The sequence below is a fragment of the Thermobia domestica genome, unplaced genomic scaffold (assembly GCF_964235325.1).
Source record: "Thermobia domestica unplaced genomic scaffold, izTheDome1.hap1.1 HAP1_SCAFFOLD_762, whole genome shotgun sequence".
NCBI classification, from domain to species: domain Eukaryota; kingdom Metazoa; phylum Arthropoda; class Insecta; order Zygentoma; family Lepismatidae; genus Thermobia; species Thermobia domestica.
In genome coordinates this window covers 1-23578 of record NW_027656472.1, presented here as the reverse complement: position 1 = coordinate 23578, position 23578 = coordinate 1, and the positions used below count along the sequence as shown (strand labels likewise).

General features: G+C 37.9%; 1 protein-coding gene across 1 annotated transcript; it reads right to left on the bottom strand.

Moving 5' to 3' along the window:
• Nucleotides 1-6371: 6371 nt before the first annotated feature.
• Nucleotides 6372-23532, bottom strand: LOC145677322 (uncharacterized; the record flags this gene model as incomplete). Its single annotated transcript, XM_081747855.1, is given in 5 exon segments — nt 6372-7708; nt 11675-12316; nt 15717-15998; nt 18359-18662; nt 22981-23532. Coding segments are annotated over 5 exon segments (1980 nt in total), but the record flags the coding sequence as incomplete, so codon positions are not given.
• Between the last annotated feature and the right edge of the window lie 46 nt (nt 23533-23578).

Sequence of the window (23578 nt, the reverse complement as noted above, 5' to 3'; positions counted from 1 at the left end):
CTAACCGACCGGACATCAATTATGCTAGATTGCCTTCTTCTATCTACTAAAACGTGATCAATTTGATTGTGTGTTTTTCCGTCTGGTGATGTCCAAGTGTATTTATGAACGTCGCGATGTGGGAATTTTGTACTCTTCACGATTAGGTTTTTGGATGTTGGAAACTTCACGAGTCTAACACCGTTGTCATTACTTTCCTTATGCAGACTTTCGTTCCCTATAATCGGTTTGAAAATATCCTCTCGTCCTACCTTCGCATTGAAATCCTCTAATAGAATTTTCATATGGTATCGCGGGAGTTGGTCAAATATCCGTTCCACTTCTTCGTAAAAACTGTCTTTTATATCGTCACCCTTATCTTCAGTTGGAGCATGTACATTTAGAACAATATCACACCACCGTCCCTTAAGAGTAATAAAAGAAAGTCTATCAGTAACAAATTCAAGCCGTTTAATTGCTGGTGAGGTAAAAAATTAAGTGGCTCTAGACCGTGCGATCGACGAGAGGATCTCTACGGAGCCCGGAAGCAGGCTAAGCAGAGTGGCGTAGGAATCCCCAATGCTCCGCAACAAGCAGTGACGGGGATAAAAGTCACAGAGCCCCGAAGCAAGCTAAGACAGTGGGAAAGGAATAGCCAAGAGTCCCGCTGCAGACTAGAGGCTTTAAGATTAGGTTCTCCTAGTGTTACAAGCAAGCAAGAATAGGGAGACCAATCGAAGACTGGTGCCTGTCCGCTGGTTGCTGTCCAATATATAGGTGTCCCAGAGCGGAGAAGGCCTGCTCCTGTCCTGCCGTCATGTGATTTGTAGGTGGTACAAATGGTCTCTCGTCTGCTTCTCATAGTAATCCCACGTGATGTGTAATACTCCGACGTAAATACATGTAGTGATGTTTACAAACAGGGAACCCCAATGCTCCGAAGCAAGCAGTGAGGGGGATAAAAGTCACAGAGCCCTGAAGCAGGCTAAGCTAGGAGGAAAGGAATAGGCACAAGTCCCGAAGCAGACTAAAGGCTTTGGTGATAGGTTACTCCTAGTGCTCCAAGGCAAGCAAGAGGAGGGAAACCAGAGAACTGTCCACTGGTTGCTGTCCAATATATAGGTGTCCCAGAGCGGAGATAGCGCTGCTCCTATCCTGTCGTCATGTGATTTGTAGGTGGTACAAATGGTCCCTCGTCTGCTTCTCATAGTAATCCCACGTGGTAGTAGTCCGATGTAAATACATGTAGTGATGTTTACAAACAGGAGCATATGACATTGTTTGTAGGTATACAGAAGCACGTGGTACATTACAATATTTTCATTTGCAACTGCGGTATTGTTTATATTATGGAGCAGTTTATCTTTGCTTAGATGTCGCGTCAGTGGTGCTTCTGTCAAGACACAGTGAAAGCATTTTTTCATGTCTAATATGACGTCAAGAACTTTTAATTTCTTGATATTGATTAATATTTTTCCTTCCAAGCCTTCTTATGTTGACTTATCTCCAATATTATCAGGAATAAATTCTCGACATGACTAATCCAAGCATTTCGCACATCACTGGATTGATGATACTAAATCAATTATTTATTATTTGCCAATACAAAGTCACGTATGGGTGTAGGAGTCGGAGAGTGGGCGTAACTCGAACTGCAGCCAGCTTCTAGGCTTTCAATATAATGAATTTCCTAGGGAATAAGCGAAGAGATGTAAAAACTATAATGTACCTAAGTCAATTTTCTGCAACTTTTGAGATACTTTACGCTTTCCAAATGTATAAAAACTTAAATATGTTTCATTTTAAGTACTTTTTATTATTTCATTGTATACGATAACTAACAAGAAAATATTCGTCAACACATTTAAACCTTTTTCTTTCGGAATCTTCACAAATATACAAGTTTATTGATTTCAATCCGCTCCCCTCCCCACCCGCACAATTTAAAGGGATGGCGATACGTGGAAAACTGTTATATTATTTGAGAACAATTATTATTAATGCTAAAATTGTGTAATTAATAAGTGTTTCACTTATTTTTTTAAAACAATCTACATTTTTTCAATAATTTCAAGCCAGTTAGTGGCGGCCCACAAAAAATTGAGGTGACCATCTGAAACTTTTTCTACATTATATTTAGACTATTTCAAGAAGAATTATAACTAAAGGTAATACGTATAAAGTAGTAAGTGTTTCACTTATTTTTTTAATTAAAAACTACGATTTTATCATATTTTTTTTCATATTTCAAACCAATGGCGCCATCTCAAATAATTGAGGTATCGATTTTATTTATTTAATCATGTTTATTTATTTATTCATTATATTTGAAATATTTGGAGAACAATTATATCTGAGAGCAACACCGTATGAAGTAATAAGTATTTCATATGGTTCTTTAATGTCTACAATTTTATCATTTTTTTTTCTAATTTGAAGCCAATCGGGAACCTAAACTGAGGTATCGATTCGAATTTTTTATATTATATAAAGTCTAATATAATATGGCCAAAAACTGTCACTATGGGAAACACGTTTGATTTTATTTTATTTTATTTATTTATTTTTTTTATACACCCCAGTGCCCATGCCTCTTCATATTATACGCCATCCCGAAATACAATCCGAGCGCCACTATTACGATTTTGTTCACAAAATTGGGAGGACCAGATCCCCGCCAGATGTACAGACGTCAAGAATCACTCTGCGGACTGAACCAGGACTCCCCATCTCACGATGAGCTAAACACCATGCCATCAATAAACAGTTTGTTCGGAAACATGGATTCCAGAGGCTCCTGCAAGATTTCGAGCTAACGCACATACAGTGCTGATTGGACTTCGTTCAGCACTTAATGCCAGATAACGATCATCACGGTCCATTATGGTACGGGGGTGACCTGGTCCATATTGCCTTCAAATGTTTTCGCCCTCCTGCAGTTGAAGTAAGAGTTACATTGAACTCCGCGTCCTCAGCTCGTTGTTTTTGCTCCATTTCTAGCCTTCCGACGATACAGCTATACGTAATGTAGTCAAGGTGCCTTCTTTGTGTCATCTATGCATTTGGTGTGTACCTATCAAACGAGAAACATCTTTATTAGGCTGGCCTTCCACGTACCACTCGCCGATGATTAATTACGCTCATCGAGGGCACTTGTGTCGTTTACGTGTTACAATTTACGTTATTTAAGTGAGAGAACAGGTAGTATTTTCTAATTTTAGAGTTATCTACAAAAATCACATTTTATGCCATGTCTCGCGATTTTTTTTTTTAAAGTAATTTCTGGATATGACTGTACAGATGGTGATCAGAAAAATGGAAACACCTGAACGAAATTGCAACTTACCAGATTAATATGGTGTCGGGCCACCTTTCGCCTTCAGAACAGCCTTGATGCGACGTGGGATGGAGGCATAGAGGTCGTGAATGGTAGCAAGTGGAATTTTACACCATTCCTCATGCAGGGCATCGGCCAGTTCTGTGAGAGAGGATGGAGGTGGAAATCGTCGCCGGAGTCGTGTTTCCAAGACGGACCACAGATGTTCAATTATGTTGAGATCTGGGGATTGGGTGGGCCAGGGGAGGTGTTGAACTTCATCCCGATGTTCCTCAAACAACGCCAGCTGTGTGAATGGGTGCATTATCATCCTGGAAGATGGCGTCATTGTCCGGGAAAAACATCCGGACCGTAGGATGCAAGTGGTCTCCTAAAATTGCGACATAATCGTTGGCAGTGATTCGTCCGCTAAGTGTGACCACAGGACCCAATGAAAACCATGATATGGCGGCCCACAGCATCACCGAGCCGCCGCCATGTTTCACAGTTGGGCGGAGACACTGCAGATCATAAGCTTCTTTGTGCGTTCTCCACACATAAACACGGCCCGTGGTTGGGAATAGGGTGAAGGATGACTCATCCGACCATATCACACGTTTCCAGTCCTCAACGGTCCAAGTGGCATGGTCGCGGTACCATTTGCGGCGTGCGAAAGCGTTATGTTCCTTGATGCAAGACGACCCCATAAGTTCATGTCATGTAATTCGCGGCGGACTATGATTGTCGAAACAGGGTGGGGGAGGTGCTGATTGAGTTCCTCCGTCACTTGCTCCTCAGTGGCACGACGGTTCTGAGTGAGAATGCGCTTTAATACCCGGCGTGAACTGTCACTCATGATTTTCTTCCGCCCACTGTTCCGCTTCCCCGATGTGGTTTTCCCGTGTGTTGTGTAGGCCGTCATCACCTTCGACACTGTCCCACGCGACACACCTAACACAGTAGCCACTGCCGTCACACTCACTCCACATAATCGCGCACCAACAATTTGCCCTCTTTGAAAATCTGAGAGGTCTCCCATTTTACACAACCTCCGTCTGCTGCAGCCACTGGACACTGCTGTTCCACTGCGCCTGACGTAGTATGGAGACCGACCTAACACACCACCACCAGCGGTCCGGCGCTGCGGGCGCCACGACACAACTGCCAACCCGTACATGTGTTGCCAACTACAGGTGTTTCCATTTTTCTGATCACCATCTGTACATACATAATGTCTATTCGCACTAGGCTCATATAGAAGAGTTTCGAATGTGGCCACTCTAGGCTGCTTACAGGATGTACTCCATCCGTACGAGAACTCAAAAATCTAAACACTGCCCCCCCTTTTTTTTCTTTCTTTTAACTGAATAATGTTTTTATCTCTACTTCCATGGTCAATATTCCAGGGAATAGCCGAAAGCTATATATCTATATTTTAAGTAAGAAATTAGATGCTAATTTGTTAGTAACTATGGCACAAAAAGATTAATTTAAATACGACATGGAGTAACAAAAATTTGAAGCTGAACTGAAGCGGAGGCGATATTTCTCACTTGCTGGGCGGGTGTCCTGTCAAGAGCCACCAGCAACATCACGAAGATTTTTCGTAATTTGGTGCTTTACTCCTTTGACTCTCTATTTGTAATTTTTAAAGGTTATCAAATCGATGGTTATATCGGTCTATAGTATACACTGTATTTAATTACATTAAAACTAAACAGCAGTACTACTGAATAATGACAGAATCGAGAAAAATCTTATCGATAGATGAAGGGTAATTAATAGGGGCTAGATGTCTAAATTACCAAAACAAATCCGTTGACAGCTCGATTGGTAAAGCACCTGTCCTACAAGCAGTCAGTCTATTCCCAACCAATTCCAGTAGTCATAAAGTGAGAATGAAATGTAATCTTTCAGTTTTGTGTCCCACGATTATGCTGTGGAAGCTCAGAGAAACGGCGATAATGAGAATGAAACGATATATATAGGAATGAAGGAGGTTTTAGAAACTGGATAACTCCGAAAAAACCTATGACTATGGTTATTGTCCATCACGAAGTCCACTTGGCGCTAGCTGGAATTGAATCAGTGACCCAAACGCATCGGAGGTAAATGCTCTACCACTGAACAACCGCGACCCCCTCTAATGGTCAAAATATTTTCTTTTATTCTATCAATATTTTATATCTACATATAATCAGCGCAGCTGCAATAACTGAAACCAATTCATTATTACTAACTGAACCTGCGCTCTCTACACAGTGCATCATTCACATATGAGCATGAATCTCCTTGTCATTCCTCTCATCTGTACATGTCCCTTTACAGATACAGGTGAAAGACGTCTGGATAAAAATTGGCAAGGGGTATCATAAAGGGGAGATTTTTTGAAAATTTTTTCAATATTTTGCACCGTTTGCAAGATTTGAGCCTACTTCCGGTTGGAGTTTCTAATTCATGTAGTATTTTAGATCAGTATGATCAGTAGTTTCTTTCTTCTTGCATGCAGTGTGTAGTAAGAAAATACATTACGTACACATAATCAATTATAATGTCAATGATATATGGTGTTCATTGCGCAAAACATTCCAAACAATAAAGATTCATCTTAGAATGGAGAAATTGTTATCCTTCGTTTTTCATGATTATTTGGCCATGAAACAAACGCCGGAGAGATATACTAATCTTGTATACAAATGTGTGGTATTGGAATGTATAATTCGCAGGATATGATGCTTTTCAAATTTTCAATACTTTTAGTGTACCTCTAAAAAATGTAATAAATAAATAATGGACATTTTAAAATATTCAATTAGAACTAAGCAATCTACACAAAATTTGCAATCGATCAGTGAAAATGGCATCTTTTAGAGCCTATGGTTCCCGAGAACTCACTGTTGAAAGGATTGTGGTTAAGAGAAGTTTGTTTTGTGGCCAAACATAATTTAGCATTTTAATAAATAATTTTTTTATTGTTACATTTTTTATTTTATTTATTTCAAACTACTCAATTTTGTCCATTCAGTTACTGACCACTAAATTCCTCAACACAATAAATGATGAAAATAAAAGACCATTTTACTGTATTCTATTCATTTATTCGGTATTTGGGAATGAAATTTCGTCCCACGAGAACACACTTGTTGCTATGCTACATAAAAGTATAAATATTACAAAGATAATCCATGATACAAACATACAATATAGTACATACATTCTATTCAGTGCTGAAATAGGGAAGTAACAGCCAGATAAAATATCTTATGTAGAAAATAAAACATAAATATTTACAAAGTTATTCGTAATGATCAGGCACTGCAAAGCCAGTCCGTAAGAAAAAGCTGCTTCGCCTTCGGCACGGAGGGACAGGGAAGGGAGGAGGGGCTATTCACCTACACTAAGCAGGACTCTGAGAAACAGTAGTATTTTACATTACTTTTTTTTTTTTTTTCTCAATAATGAACTGTTACCGACTAAGCATAATGTTTGTTATTTCTTTGGAAATTCCTTTAGATTTGGAATGGAATGTATTTCTATAAATATTATAAAGTACTCTCTTTTTAATATGATATATTTATATATATGTATATAAAAATCATGTTATGCATTTGTGTTTTCATTGTATTTTTTTTTTAAAGAAAAAAATGGTTAACCCACCAAATGTGGTGAGACGCGGAAACCTTATTTTCAAGTTGCTTGGAAGAAAGAGAGAGATAGATAGACTAGCATGGTTTGGGACTTCCTTTCAAATTCTGCTCACTAGCTGCCAACTGGAATGTACGTTCCTTTCCTTACCACTTTCAGACCACAACACAAAATGTTTTATTTTCCCTGAAATAAATCCACCCTCTTGGAGGATGCTGAAATGTGTACCCAGTTCCCCTTTGCATTCCCAGTGAATTATCACAGAACCTCCACGTTGAATACAACTCTTTCTGTACATATACCTTCTCGACGCTAGCACCAAGGAGTATTCGAACAGGAACCACAGTGAGCGGGGCGGGGAAGATGGAATTCAGTTGTCATGCGACGCTTATTACTTTTCCAACCACAACACTAACATTATCACAGCTTTTATTGTATTTCACTTGCATCAGAGAGAGAGAATGGAATGAACCAGGAGGACTCCACTTCTGCACTACCCCGCTCTCTCCTTCTCCGGTTGAGAGCAATGCCACGGACGATGGAGCTTCACCCCTGGTTTGACGCCTAGCTATCTGAGTTTCCGAAGACACGTGTTCAAATGATCGAGGGTCTGCTGTACTTGGTGGCGTTCACAGTCCAATAGTCGTTTGATGGCCAGGAGCTCTCCTAGATGGCGTCCCAGCGTGTCTGCCTGTTGGCGTTTCTCCAGAACTTGCTTATGAAGTCGCTGACACTGATCCTGGAGCACTTCTTTCTCCAGATTTAGCTCTGAAAACAGAAGACAGAAAGTGGATTAAAATTTAATAGCAAATCTTGAAAAAGGACATTATGATTTTCGAACAATACAATATGTTTTTAACAAATATAATCCATATAGCACCACACATAATTTTGTGTAAAAGGTGCACTGGTGTGGGTTTCGTTTAGAGAGATCCAAATTATTCAAATTGCGGTTCGCGGACTTTAAGTGGTCCCCGAGGTCTGCCAATCAAACGATTTAACGCCTCTTAGACTGAACATTCGTTAAAAGAAACAAGTGAACTGCGTATCACATACAATAAAAGAGGGGGCGAAGGAGACTAAATTTTTTTTAACGTAGTGATCACTTTTATTGGTCAGAATATTATATGGCCCTTGTTCTCTACGAAAGCAAGTTTATCGTTTTGTTTTTTAATGTTTTCACCATACAGCAGCATACTTATATATTCATAAATATATCAATATATATTTAAAGTAATATTAATTAGATCATCTTAACTTTATATTGGGGTTAATCAGCGGCGGCTAATGTTAGTATTGCAGCGTTGCGCAACGACCGAAGTTTTTCAAGAAAAAATATTATTAGCAATAATAGTAAAGAATTTTACTTTCTATCACTCCCTTACATAGCTTTATTATTATTATTATTATTATTATTATTAATGTTGCGTTGTAGTGAGCACACAACGACCAGGTTTCTACAGCACAGACAATTGGAACGAGTGTTAAGTCTAATTTCCCGTATCTCTGAAGTTAAAGACCCTGGTCGATGCAGTTCTCGTACAATTTATAATAATTTGTGAAGATAAAACCCGGTTTAAATTCACAGGATATCTTAATGGTAACAATTTTTTTTTCCCCACCAGATATGTTTCCACAATATCCTTTAAAATTTCCTAGATAAATTATGAATAAAATGTGTTCAATTTAGAGATTTTTTATAACACTACCTTTGCTACGAACTATCTTCAGTATACGCTGCAGATAAATTTCGATCATTGTCAGGGATGTGGTCTTACTAGAATTGATTGTTCGGAATAATCTAGCAAAATCATTTAGTGAATCTACACAGCTTCTGAATTTGATATTAACTGTACCTATGACGTAAGCAGAAGAAAGGTGTTTTCCACACTAAATACAATTAAGATATTCTTTTTAAAATCGATATCCCAAGAGGTTATCAGTATTGGCATTCACCAAAAAGACCTGGTAATGGGAATACCGGTGAATCAGCATGTAATAGACAAATTGCTGCAATCAAAGAGAGGAGAATGGGCTTTACATTTAAATAGGAAGAATAATTGGATAAAATGTTCTAATTTTTAGTTTTTATTATTATTATTATTTTCACATGTCATATAGTATCTACGTCTCAAGTTACGTTGATTAGTCAGAGACCAGTTTCTATCTTCTGTCTCCGATCGTTCGTACAGCAACACCCAAAACCACAATCCACCGGCCGCCACTGAGGTTAATAATAACAAAATTAAAGGTTTTACAGAATTTCTTTTGTAGTAAATACATCCATAGAAACTATTAAAATTTGAATAATCTTTACCTTATTAAATTACAATCTATACACGTTTGAGATTCTTAACCATGATGCGTGATACACCTCGCTTCAATTTATTATTTTCTGTCTCGTTTGGATTTATGGTCAATGGGCAAACCTTAAAGACCACAGTTTGAGAAACGCTGCATTAAACACAAAAGCAAATTCATAAAAAAAATATATATATATTATTTGATTTGAAATATCGAGAAGATTTCATACCTAGTAAATGCTCCAAAACATCCAGAAGCAATGATGAATTTCAATACAGAAAAGACCGGGGTACACTTTAGACAGTAGGAATTTTCTTTACTTGTGTATAAGTATATACAGAAGTGTCTTTACAAAAACAATGTTACTACAGGAAAAGTGCAACCATACTATATCTCCTCTCCTACCATTGATACTCGAACAACTGATTTCGAGACAGCCCTCTTCGAAAGAACTTACAAGGATGATAATGGACCAAAGTTACCAACCGCACAGAACAAAATTATCAACTTTCGTCTTTAAAATTATCGTATTTTTATAATATACCTCGTATTATATATATATATATATATATATATATATATATATAAAATCATATATTCGTTATACAAGAAATAATTGTAGAAACATGTATAATACTTCTAATAATATATAATAAACTTATCTACTAATCTTCAGTTTCGAACCAAATCATTTTTTATTCTTATTAACACTAATCTGAACATCATCATTATTTCTACCATCTTGTAAACGTAATTCAATTTAAAGAATGGATGCAGGGTTGTCATCTGCTAATTCTCAAATTGTTGTTAAAGGGCCGCGGTGGCTCAGTGGTAGAGCGTCCACCTCTGGTGTTAGGGGTCCCGGGTTCGATCCCAGCTCCTGCCAGGTGAACTTTGTGGTGGACAAACACCGTGTGCGTGGGTTTTCTCGGGGCTCTCCCGTTTCCTCCCACTTTCTTCATTCCACCACTTCCTTCATTACTCTTCATCACCGTCTCCTTTAGCCTAACCGGCATATTCGTGGGACGTAAAACTCAAAGATTTCATTTCATTTTTTTTTCAAATTGTTGTTGTTTTATTTGACCGGAAATGACTGTTAAAAACCTCAGTGTGGGTGTTGTATAATTAGTTAATGGACATCTACAATTTATTTGCACATTCAAAAACTGAAGAAGTGAGCGTTCACTTATCGCAAGGGCATTATCGTATATAGCATTAAGGTTTAAATTATCAAATATGACGATAAATTATCGTATGGTTGGCAAGTCTGTATTGAACCAAAACACATGACAGAGGGAGGAGGAAAGCAAAGAAAGAAGGCATATGTTAAAATACACTTAGTAGTTGTTACAAATTCTACTCAAGATCTTAGATGCCTTTAAGCAGAAAACCAGTCAGTGTGGTTAGCTCTACACCTGTAAAACTCTATAAATTGGCCTACAAGGCACTACTACCTCTTGTGTGTATAGCCTGAGTATCGCTAACCGTGCCGATTCGCTGCAGTTAGTTTATTGCAAATAATCATTTCTTGAAAGGGCAGCTCCATTCGTAATTTATTTTCATTCGTTAATTTGTATATTATTGGCCTTCCCTTTAAGACGTGAATACTGTTTGCGGGACTCGCGGGTGTTGGTTGGTGTTTTGTATAAGGATGATCAGGGGACGTCTTTCTCTGTCTGAGGTAGAAGTGGGCATTTAAAATTACAGTGACAGTCAGTTGTTACAATTTATAATCGAAATTAACTCTACAGAATACTCTGTGTAAAACTGCATTTTAAAGAATGAATGAAAGAACGCAAGAAAGAAAGAAAGAAAGAGGGAGAGCGAGCGAGAGAGAGAGATTCATCGAGTACATATGAGTAAAACCTAATTTGAGATAGCCGGATGGGGACTCCAACTCTATGCCCCACTCATTTATTAAAATTATTAAGAAATGTAATTTGAAGCTTAAAATACATAAAACGATAATCATGCCTGTTCTGTATGGCTGTGAAACATCGTCGCTTACTGTGAGGGAAAAAAGTAGACTGAAAGATTTGACGAATATTCGGATCCAAGAGGTACGGGAATGGTGAATGGCGGAAACTTCATAACGAGGAATTACATAATTTATATAGCTTACCAAACATTGTTAGGGTCATCAAATCTAGAAAGCTCAGACGGGCAGGCCATGTAGCCAAAACGTAAGAAAGTAGGAACGATTTCAAAGCATTAACTGAAAGTCCAATCGAAAAACGACTATTGGGAAGACCTAGGTGCAGAAGGGAGGACAATTTTAAAATGAATCTCGCAGTAATAGGAATACAGAGCAGAAACTGGATCCAGTTGGCTGAGGACAGAAGTCGATGGAGAGTTTTTGTGAACGCGGCATTGAACCTTCTGATTCCGTAGGAAATACAATTAATTAGTGATTAAGAAATGGTAGACTACCTTGTGTGTATCTGCGATAGGCATCCATGATCTCTTCAATTCCTGTCCATCGGAAGGGCTCTGGATTCGAGCGGCTGCTGCTACTACTGCTTCCGGGGATTCTGCTCTCTTCTTCGCAGACTGCCTGGTGTGGTCGCAGCGACGATGGAGATGACGGACGGCGGAGCTTCTCCGGCAGACTACTGCCCAACACGCTCAAGCCAGCTTCCATCGCCATTTTCTTCACGCCATTCTGCAATGGCGACGGGGAGGGTGCAGGAGCAGGCGACGTGGGACGAGGGGTGGTCATAGTCACCTTTGGCACTGACACTCCCATGGCAGGGACGGGGACGGACACTCCGTGGTTATTCAGATGTAAATTCGGTCGCGTTCCATTTTGCGGGAATAACACTTTATCTGCCACGTCCAAAGACCCTGAAACCATCATTCGACTGAAGCCTTCGCTGCTGTCTTTGTCAGCAGCGCGACCAGATGAAGACTGCACAGAACCATCCCATAAACGCTTGGAGCCTCGGCTTTCACTTTTACCACTGCTCTTGGTTTTTTCTTTATCACTCGTCCTACTACAATACAACACTACAGAGTTCACACTATTCCGGCGCAAACGCTCTGCTACAATGGTTTTCCATATGATCTCCATTTCTGTAACGAAAAAAACGAACAGCTCATTTAAAATTTATATTCACGTCTTTCGTTTTAACAAATTTTGAAATTTACAAACAACGAAAAAAAGCACTATGAATTCAATATATTTAACCTCACATGTCAATGTCACTTAGAGTTAAAATTTTGACAGACAAAATAAACAGTTAAACGGAAGTGTCACGTTTTCAACTAATTTAATGATGAATAAAAATCTGCTATTAGAAGTGAGTACAGTAAAGTTAGATAACATTAAGTTTAAAGGCGCAAATCTCTCCCATTCGAAGAGGCCTGCAGGTAAACGATCATAGTTCCAAAAACTCTCAGCTAAACAAACACAATACTCAAAATCTAATGCAAAGAACACAACAGTTACATAATACTTCAGCAACCCGAAAAGTGAAATAGCAGAGAATAGCCTAGAATCTGGACACAGAACTGATTTTACAAATGCCACCATAGTAGTCCAGTGCAGCATGGGACAGAACAATAAAGAAAGCCCATCTCACGGGAAAGGAATAGTCTCAATAGAGACAATGGGTTGCAAATCACTCTATCTGGTCTGCTCTTTTCAAAAATGGATCAAAATATTGCGATCTTGGCCAATAATTAGTTTTTGGATCAGAAGTCACAAAATTTTTGAACGGCCCCTAAATCGAGTTTACGTATTTTCTATGGAATAATCATATCATACTGAGTTAGCTGATAGTTTAGGTTTGGCTACACTATATGTAGTTCTCCAGATATAAGGCGTAAAAGAAAATTTTTTATTGAAATACGAGCGCTATTTTTTTGTTAACCTCCGATGGAACAAACAAACATACACATACACACACACACATTATATATATATATATATATATATATATATATATACACGCTGGCGGCAGCCGTTTATAAAAGGAGATTGGAAAGCTAGTTTATCGATATGACAAATGCCTTAATCTTTATGGTGACTATGTGAAGAAGTAACAGTAATTGTGCTTCTTTTGGTAATAAAATGATTTTGTGACTCACTTTTTTGTGTTATTCTCCATCGGAGGTTGAAAAAAAAAAAGCTCTCGTGTATTGTATCTTTTGATTTAAAAAAAATCAACAAAGCCATTTCTTGTAGTCACAACAACAGCCAATCAGTAGCCAACATCCCTCAGCCAATCAGAAGCCAGCATTTCCTTCAGCCAATCACAAACCCCCATTCATAGCTCTGCCTCTAAGTAGTCTCCGGTCTCTTCATTGCAACCCCTGAAGATGAATGCGATATTTGCATTCGAAACGTCAATGTCAATACCTTCACCTGGCTGACAACCCGGGAGGAGTAACTAAAATCAGAATCCAATATTTAAAATGATTCTTTTTGATGACATTACGTGGGCTTTTGCCATCTTATTATATTAAAATTAAGCAGCTCTTCGTGAAATCTAATAGACTGTGTTAAAAACTGCTCTGAAATGCACTTCGAACGCCGATTTGCCCTTCGTTTTAAGATTTAAAAATTTCCCATAAGACAGCCAGATTTCTGTGTCTTGTTTTCTATTCCGTGGTCTACTGTTTCTTAACTGAGGGGGGGAAGGAGGTCATTTTACAGTTTTAATTACACATGTTTACCCTTGAGACGAAGGATAAACGTATTACACTGCTCCCAATTCCTCCCATAATGCAATTCACATTCGACTTAACAGGATTGGCCAAAGAACGACCAACTAGGACATAAAATATCATTATCGTTTCCTGTCAATTAAAGATGCTATAATCCCTTTTACGATCGGCGATACTGTATTCTGATTATTTCACTCAAAACCTGCATTATTAGAGTCGCTTATGCATAAACGATTCTTATTACTTGGCTCCCAAAACTTTTGTCATGTCTCTATCTGTGTTAATTTCTGATCTTAAGAGTAGTTGCTTTTGAAGCCTTCTGTTACACATATACTATCTGCTCACATATACGAGGGTGGACTGGAAACTTCATGGCTTGACTAGAAGGAAGCAATTATTTTATGTTAGTATACATTAGCTCCGTATCTATATCCGTTGGTAGTCACTGTGTAGTAAAATTTAACTTCCCTGTTGTTTCAGATGAGCAGTTTATAAGGTGCTAAGTCGGGGGAAGTGACGGAAATTTGTGACATGCAGAAAATCGAGCTGTCATTATGTACCTGTATAAAAAGGGTTTTATACCACAGAAAATTCATATGGACACGGTAGAGACACTGAGAGACTCCGCGCCTTCATATTCCGTGGTAAAAAGTGGATAGCTGAATTTAAACGTGGCAGAAACAGCATTGAGGATGACCCCCGAAGTGGGAGGCCTTCAACGTAGACTACTACAGAAAATGTCAATCAAATTTGTAACTTGATTTTGAATGATAGGAGAATGAAAATCCGAGAGATAACTAGGACAGTATGTCTTATGAGCGAGCACAAAATATTATCGTAAACGAATTAGGGTTTTCTGGGGTGTCCGCGAGATGGGTACCAAAGTTGCTTTCAGTTGGACACAAATGAAATTGACTCACCCTTTCCTGTGATTGTTTGGAACTGTTTGAAAGTGATCTGGAATTTATTGGCAGACTTATGAGTATGGACGAGAATGGGTACCGGAATCAAAACAAGAATCGAAGCAATGGAAACGATTTGGATCTCCTGTCACAAAGAAAGACAAACAAGTGTTGTCGGCAAAGAAGGTAATAGCATCAGTTTTTTGCGATGCTAGAGCTATTATCTTGATTGATTTCTTGGAAAGAGACTTTCAATTCTGAATGGTACTGCACCCTTCTGCGACATTTGCATGAGAAAATCAGAATTAAAATGCGACGAATGTTGCGAAGAAATGTGTTTTACCAGGACACTGCGCGAGTTCACACATCCCTTGCATCCATGGCAGAAATTCACTCTTGTGGGCTCAAACTTTCGCCGCAACAGCCCTATTCGCCCGATCTGGCCTCCTCGGACTTTCTCTTGTTTAGAAACATCAAAGTTTTTTTTTTTTTTTTGGGGGGGGGGGGGGACAACGATTTTATTAGGATGCAAAGGTGAAAAGTGCCGTACTGGGATATTTTACAGAACTCGAGAAATCATTTTTAAAAGTGGTATAGACGCGTTACCAGAAAGGTAGCGTAAGTGTATCTCGGTCGAGGGGTGATTACGTGGAAAAATTAAACATAACATATCCACATATTTTCCAATTTTGTAGGTTAGGCGACGAACTTTCCAATCCATCCTCGTATAATTTTACTAACAAAGTTTTCTCACACAACAATTTCCATATTGCAAATTTATGCATATTAATACAAACATAAAATCAATATATTTACTATGTTATTTATAATAGTTTGCCCTCTTTATCTATTGTCCAAAATGTAAACTAAAAACCATGACTGAGCAGACACGGGTAACTCACCTTCTCGTTTGCTCTTGGACACAACTTCAAGCTCCAACGTTTTGAGAAAACGAACTTTTGTTTGATAATCCGTGCAGTGACTCAAAGAGTCCGGGCTGTCACGAGGAAGCGGAAGAATTAACTCCGGTGAAGAGCAATTTTTCTTGAGATCAAAATCTTTCTGTTTAATAATACCATCAATGATCTCTCCATCCAATCGAGGCCCTAAACCAGGCTCTACTAGAAGAGGGCTCCTCTCTAGGTGGCGCGCAAATCTTCTCTCGCATTTCGCTAATTCCAAATCTGAAAATAACAGATTCGATCATTTGGAATACAATTAAACAAAGAGAAATCAATTACCGTAAAATGAACCACTAAAAATTAAACATTGTTAAGTAGCAAAGCACTAAAATGAAATAAAATAAAATAAAATGTTTTATTATTATATTTAGTAAAGTGTTATATCGATCATGAAATGAGGAAATTGCTTTGCGAATATATCGTATTGAAAAATTTGAAAAATACCTGCTTTCATTTTACAAGCTCTCTGTTGATTTCTATACAGAGGTTACAAGGAAGGCTTTTGGAAGGAGAGAATACATATCTTTGTTTACTGCAATAATACATAGGGATAAAAAAAAAAAAAAAAAAAAAAAAAAAAAAAAAAAAAAAAAAAAAACCTACGAGAAAAGTATACGTTTATTCCATTCTATTTATTTTTTAACATGGTTCATATGATGTTAATGATTGTTAGGTACATATATATATATATAGTTAACGCAGAACCCTCTTATTTTTTATCGTTTATTATTTTAGTGTTTCTAGGCAATAAACGATGAACAGAATTGGTTGATACGAAGGTACATGACTTAATTTAAACAGAGTGTTTCACTTAACTTCATCCAGACTTACGGACGATGGAGAAGGAAAAAAAATAACAATCTATCATTAGAAACTACGGTTCGGAGATGCTTCCTTTAGAAAAGTGTCCGCGGAACTATGAACATTAAAAAGTAGGTTGGCAATCATGCTTACACGCAGGGGGAATACACAGGCGATATGAAACAGTTAATTGGTGTTTCCGTAGATGCCTGTGTTACCATCAGAAGACTTTATGTGGGGAAGTGATATGTAAGCCGCACTTCACGAACTCATCGATATGGTGTCTATATATAAAGCAGCATATGGAATCAATAAAGATACGAAGAGGTTATATCGAACAAGGTATCTACGAATCTGAAACCCAAGTCATTAATTGTTTTTCTTGATGGATCAAGATGGCATATCAGAACTCCTGAATGAAGACGGTGCTACAGCTCAGAAGTCTTCAATGGGCACTCAGACTGTGGGCCAAGTATTACTATATGACGCGTGGCTGCACCTATACCATCAACGGCAAGCACACGCATTGAGCCTACCTTGCATTACATTTTGCACCATGTTAGTGAATAGTCCACGAAGTAATGCATGCTTTCGATGCGGAAGACTAGTTCGATTGCCAGTGGGAGCTCATGTTGTTCCGGTCCCACGTTCAGCTGTACATTCCCTTCTCATACAGCCTTCGAGATACTAAACTTTCAAGTAACCAACGATGCGATGTATAGGTAACCCTCAGTTTTTTGCCTACGTGCCTTTCACAGATATTACACACTCGCAGTGTTACGTCTAGACCGATGAAAATCCACATACCACATTCGGCAAGATCATCAACTAAATGTGTCAGTATATGTGTAAGTAGGCATAATTGACGATCACCTAATAAGCACATCTCTTCTTCCACACAGTATATCTAGACTGGGAGTGTTTCTTCGAGGCATAGTGTCCAATATGATCAGATCACAGCCCACTTTACAGCATCTGCTCATGATGATTGTCTTCATCAATACCTTTCTCAGTGATGGATTGGACAAGATGGTTCTATTTCTTGATCAGCGCTTTCGCCTCATCTGCATCCATTTGTTTCTTTCTTGTTAAATATTTCAAAACCACTGCGAAATATCTCTCAATGATAACGAAATCTCTTAGTTTAAATCTTTGCTACCTGTAATATTGTCCAAACCATTTAAGGATCTTCAAACAAATGACGAACACAAAGTTTACTGCAATACTGGCAACTCCACGTTCCAACTGGAGGACGTCATTTTCGGCACTGTGAATGCATCGCCTCCTCCGCTGGATCAAATTCCACATACTGTAATAGCGAAGTGAATAATATAATAGCAAGTGGTGCACTTTGGATTATGTTGTTCTACTTATATTCATTTTGATCTCAAACTGTTCCTTTTTGCCTCCTCCATCGTCCATCAAAGTCATGATCAAGGTTAGAAAAGCATGTATATACAAAAAATGAAGAAAAACCTGGGTTGTACCAACATACGTTAGGAAGAATGTTCTGTTCAAAAAAACCATGAGGTAAAATTTATTTTGTTAAAAATTTATCTATGAATTAATCTAATTACAATACAAAGTTACTGTCTTGCAATAAAATATCGAAAAAGACAATTGTCTGTAATGTAATGTTTATGCCCTTTAATGATAAGTACATCATAGAGTATGCATCCATCGGCAGTTGCACCAAGACTAAGCATATCAAACTACTTCGAGATTGAACTCTTTACTTGTTCACGACTATTGATAAAAAGCTATAAAAAGGTTACACTTACCATTCCGTTTCGCTAAAGTTGTAAGGCCGAAAATGTTAAGAAATGATAACTTCTGTGGTGAAGCATCTAATTTGGCCGGAGGACCTTTCAACACGAGAGCAAATATCTGCTTCCGAATGTTGTTGCCTCCAAAGCAATCGCCATCAGAATCCCATTCTAATTCAGACTCTGATCCTGTTCCATTGGTGCTGCAACTGTTGGGTCGTTTGTTCTCATTGTTGTGGCACTTACGTCGGTCCCGTCGCCGTCGCTCCAGCAAGTCCAGCTTGCTTGTTAAAGGCGTCGTTGGCTCCAATTCACCATCCTACAAAAACGATCACTTCATTCAGAAGTCTTAAAACTAAACACCAAAAATCATTCTACATTTATGTCTTTGGAATCAAGGCATTAAGTAATCTACATACAGATATTCAGTTTAGTTGGGTTTTGAGTGTAACGCTACTTTTCAGCACAGAAGCTACCTGACACGTAGACCTACAGTGTAACGTGAGATCTGAACCACATGATCTTACACAGAAAATCGAATCCGAGTCTCCCGCTCTGAAGATGAGAATGCTGCCATTTAATCTCAACAAGCCTAAGATCTTGCATGGTTTAAATGGCTAATCTTCTCACATCTGTTGCGGAAGATCCAGGGCCGATCTTCGGCGCTAGTACACGGGCTTCAGATCCCACAATGATCTGCACTCGATATATAAGCCTTGGTGCCGAAAAAGATCATTAAACACGCTCAAACAAGTTAAAAAAGAAAAAATGTAATCCATCCTAACGAATGCCTTAACTGGTTAACGGTTCAATTACTCAGTAGTGCTGATAAAAAACAGTTTAACTGAAACAATAATTATTTCCAGCTATTCAATCGACTAATCACATTTTACATTTCATATAGTTCTAGCAACCAGAAAACTGGATTCTTTCACGGTGAGGATATAATTCTCCGATATACGTCCGAATACAGAGTGTCTACTAAAATTCCAAAATGAAACTTCGTGACATTTTCTTGACCGAACCATCAAATTTCGTAACATTTTTAAGAGCGAAGTTGGGTGCGAATTAGGCCGAATTTTCATGTATGCGATAGAAGCGTGCTTTGCTTGCGATTTGGTAGCGTCTACAACCGACCCTCGACATTTTTAGTGATGAATTTTGACGTTTTATAGAATAAAATTTTTCAATTTGTACTTACATTTGTACAGATTAAAAAAAAAAAAAAAAAAAAAAAAAAAAAAAAAAAAAAAAAAAAAAAAAAAAAAAATCGCGACCCGAAAGCTAAATTTCCTGACTTTTTCTTGATTTTCATGACCGTTTTGTGATTTCCTGACTGTCGTGACCAATAGATACCCTGGAATAGTAATTTGTGCCCACTTCATGCTGTAATTGATTCAATCTCGTATAGCATAACTACTAAAAACAGACATAAATTAATCCACAAGGAAACTGTCCAAAAGAATATTCGAATTATTACGAACCATGCATCACTTGACAGAACGTATTGTAAGCACTTTAACTAATAAAACCGGTTTCTATTTGCTACGAAAAGTACCAATGACTAGTACCTGGAAACACGAGCATTAAGATTGTAAAATACGTGATCATGTTGGATACTGAGCCCATTACTTTAAGAACAATTTATTATTATTATTATTATTATTATTATTATTATGAAACGGGATATTTAAGATTCTGATTTTAATTAAACGTCATAATACAGTAATTCTAGTGTATCATGTTTTACTTTATACTACAGGGTTATTCAAAAAGAAAGAACAGATTTCAAACATTTATTTCTTCCAAACTACAAAAGATAGAAACATGATTAGAACGTTACTTGATTAAGAAAAGTTTACAATTTAAACAGCCCGGATAGTAGTTCCAATCACGGTCGCATTGGCGCTGTTGTGTGTCTGTAGTGAAATGGCGGCGTCACCACAGGAGAAGTCTTTCTGTGTGCTACAATTGGCAAAACTTCAGTCAATTGTTGCAGTTCAGCGAGCATTTCGCCGTCAATTTAATAAACAACCGCCGCATCATAAGCAAATTTGCGAGTGGCATCGAAAATTCGTAGAAGATGGTTGCGTCTGTAAAGGAAAAAGCACGGGACGTCCACGCACATCGAACGAGAATGTCGAGCATATTCGTACACTTTACGAAAGGAGCCCAAAGAAATCCATATCACGAGCAACCAAATAACTTAACATTCCTCAACCAACGGTATGGCGAGTTCTAAAACATCGTCTGCACATGAAGCCATACAAACTGTGAATTCGACAACTAGAGACCAGCTGATTCGTGTGTGGCAAGAAATGAGCCACCGTTTTGACATTTGTCGTGTATAACACACGGTGCTCATATTAAATGCACACCATAATTACTAACAATAAATTGTAAACTTTTCTTAATCAAGTAATGTTCAAATCATGTTTCTATCTTTTGTAGTTTGGAAGAAATAAATGTTTGAAATCTGTTCTTTCTTTCTGAATAACCCTGTACTTTAATACTGTTTTATACCAAGATATTTAAGTGCACATTAATAAATTAATGCGACAGTAAGTAAAAAAAATTATCCGCAATTTTGATATAACTCTTCTTAAATTATTCGTACTGACCTCTGTCATCTTTTATTCTATTGTTAAGCTGTTGTGGTCATGCTGTGAGTGTTTGATCCTAATTCGTCCATTTGTCTTCCTTTTGTTGCAGATAGATCATGTCCGCTCCATTAGAAGTTTGCATCAAAGAGGCAAACGAGCAGTGATCCGGTTTTTGTGTTCGGAAGGTGTATCAGGGGCCGCAATTCATCAAAGATTTTCGGCACAATACGAGAACAGTGTCTTACCACAACAGAGTGTATACGAATGGATTGAAACATTCAAAAATGGTTGCACAAGTGTTACGCACGAGGAAGTCAGACCCCCATCTATAGCCACAAATGATGACAACATTCATCGTGCACGTGACATGGTTCTGTAAGACAGACGAGTGACTATTGATGAAGTAACACATTGTCTGGAAATTAGTCATGGTTTCTGATACACCTTCCGACCACAAAATCCGGATCACTGCTCGTTCTTCCTCTTTGGTGCAAACTTCTAATGGAGCGGCCATGATCTATCTGCAACAAAAAGAAGACAAATGGAAGAATTAGGATCAAACTTTCATAGCATGACCACAACAGCATAACAATAAAATAAACGAGGGTAGATGTCAATATGAGCAATGCAAGAACAGGGTGTCTACTAAAATTTCAAAATAAAATTTCGTGACTTTTTTGTGACCTTTTCTTTACCAAATCACAAAATTTCGTTGCATTCTCAAGAGCGAATTTGGGTGCGAATTAGGCCGAATTTTCATTCAAGCGATAGAAACGTGCTTTGCTTGCGATTTGGTAGCGTCTAAAGTCGACCATAGGCAATTTTGGCGGTGAATTTTGACGTTTTATAGAAAAAATTTTGCAATCTCTACTTACATTTGTACAGTTATAACAATCGTGACCCAAAAGCTAAATTTCGTGACTTTTTCTTAACTTTCATGACCATTTTCTGATTTCGTGACATTCGTGACTGATAGGCACTCTGAAGAAGTAATGTCAAAATTGCTAATAATTTCTGACTTACTCTTGTACTTGATTCAATTCAACTATACATTTCTCATCGCCTTTACAGGTAAATTAAAATATAGAAATAAACCTCCATTCTTACTTTCTTCTTACTTGCATGCGAAACTTATCACTTTATTTCATGTAATTAAGATAGGCAATATTAAAATTTTTCCTTTTTTAAAGACTTCGTTTGCATACATATATGGTTTCATCTATAGATTATCAAAGAAATCTTTTTTCGTAATATAAAACAATATACACAACTAGGTTTGCTTCAATTACATGTGTCATCTGCTTAGCCAGAATCTTTCATGGGTTTAAAATCTCCAGTTTGTTATTAATGACATTCCCATTTATTTTACCACTTTTCTAAGAATTCGAAGACAAATTCAGAGTAATAAACAACGATAAATTCATACAGTACTCTTAATTATGAAGAAAAGAAGATAAATAAATCAATCATCTGACATGTAAAACTGATCGTCAGGATTTAAGCTGTGCTTTACAAGAAAAACTAAAAAAGCGTAGAATTCTATTCTTTCCATCTTCAACATAATAAAAAACTAATGTGTTTTGTTTTATTTTACTTTATTTTTTTTAGTTTAACGTCCTACGATTATGATGATAATGAACGAAATGAACTAAGTGAGAACCCGAGAAAACCAACGTACTTGTCCACTATAAAGCACACTTGGTACGAGCGTGAGCAAAATTAACTTAATTCCAATATCGTTGGTCACAATATATTGCAAGTCATATAACTAATTAAGTTTTTTTTTTTTTCTTTCTTAATGTGACTCTATATACGGCACTTTATTGGCCAGAATCTTTCCCAGGCTAATCGTCAATTTGCACTTAAATTTAATAACATTGCGTTTTACTTTTCTACATTTCTAAAAAAATGTGAAGATATATTCAACGTAATTTTCTTAGGTCTCAAATAACGTATAAAGGTAAGTGCAATTTATTGAATTCTCTTAAAGCACTTTACACATTGAACTGAAGACTACCAGCTATCATTACTTACCTTGCGATTAATCATGTTCTTGCTCATTACATGATAATCCCAGGCAGTCATTGACGAATCTTTTCCCGACACAGCTGCTAGCACTTTGGATGCATCAGGCACATTTAATACAGGCTCCAAGCTGTTAGCTATCACAGGGCTCTTGCTGTTTTCAGGGTGGGAGGGTTTCAGTCCATCGATGGGGAGAGAACTGGAATGTATTCTTGGAATTACTTTCGCAATTTTGGGCTCTTTTTCTGGTTCTGGCATTGGTACTGATACTGATACTGGTACTGGTACTGGCACTGTCACTGCATTTACAATTGGTTCTTGTTTAACAACTCGGCTAACGTCTTCCTTTGGCTTAGTCACTGTCGTCCTCGGCACAGAAGATTCCATCGTCTGCACTTCTAACGTCACTCGTTCATTTGGCACGATAGACACGGAATTGGTCACTGAAGTGGTGAACGAAGTGGTCACAGTGACCGTCGTGACCACAGGAGATGGTTTGTGGAAGTTATCTTCGAACGGTCGCACAAACACTGGCTCTTTCCGCGGTGGTGGTGGCGGTATCTCGGTCGGCACATTTTCAGGGGGCGTACGATTCACTGGAGGTGGG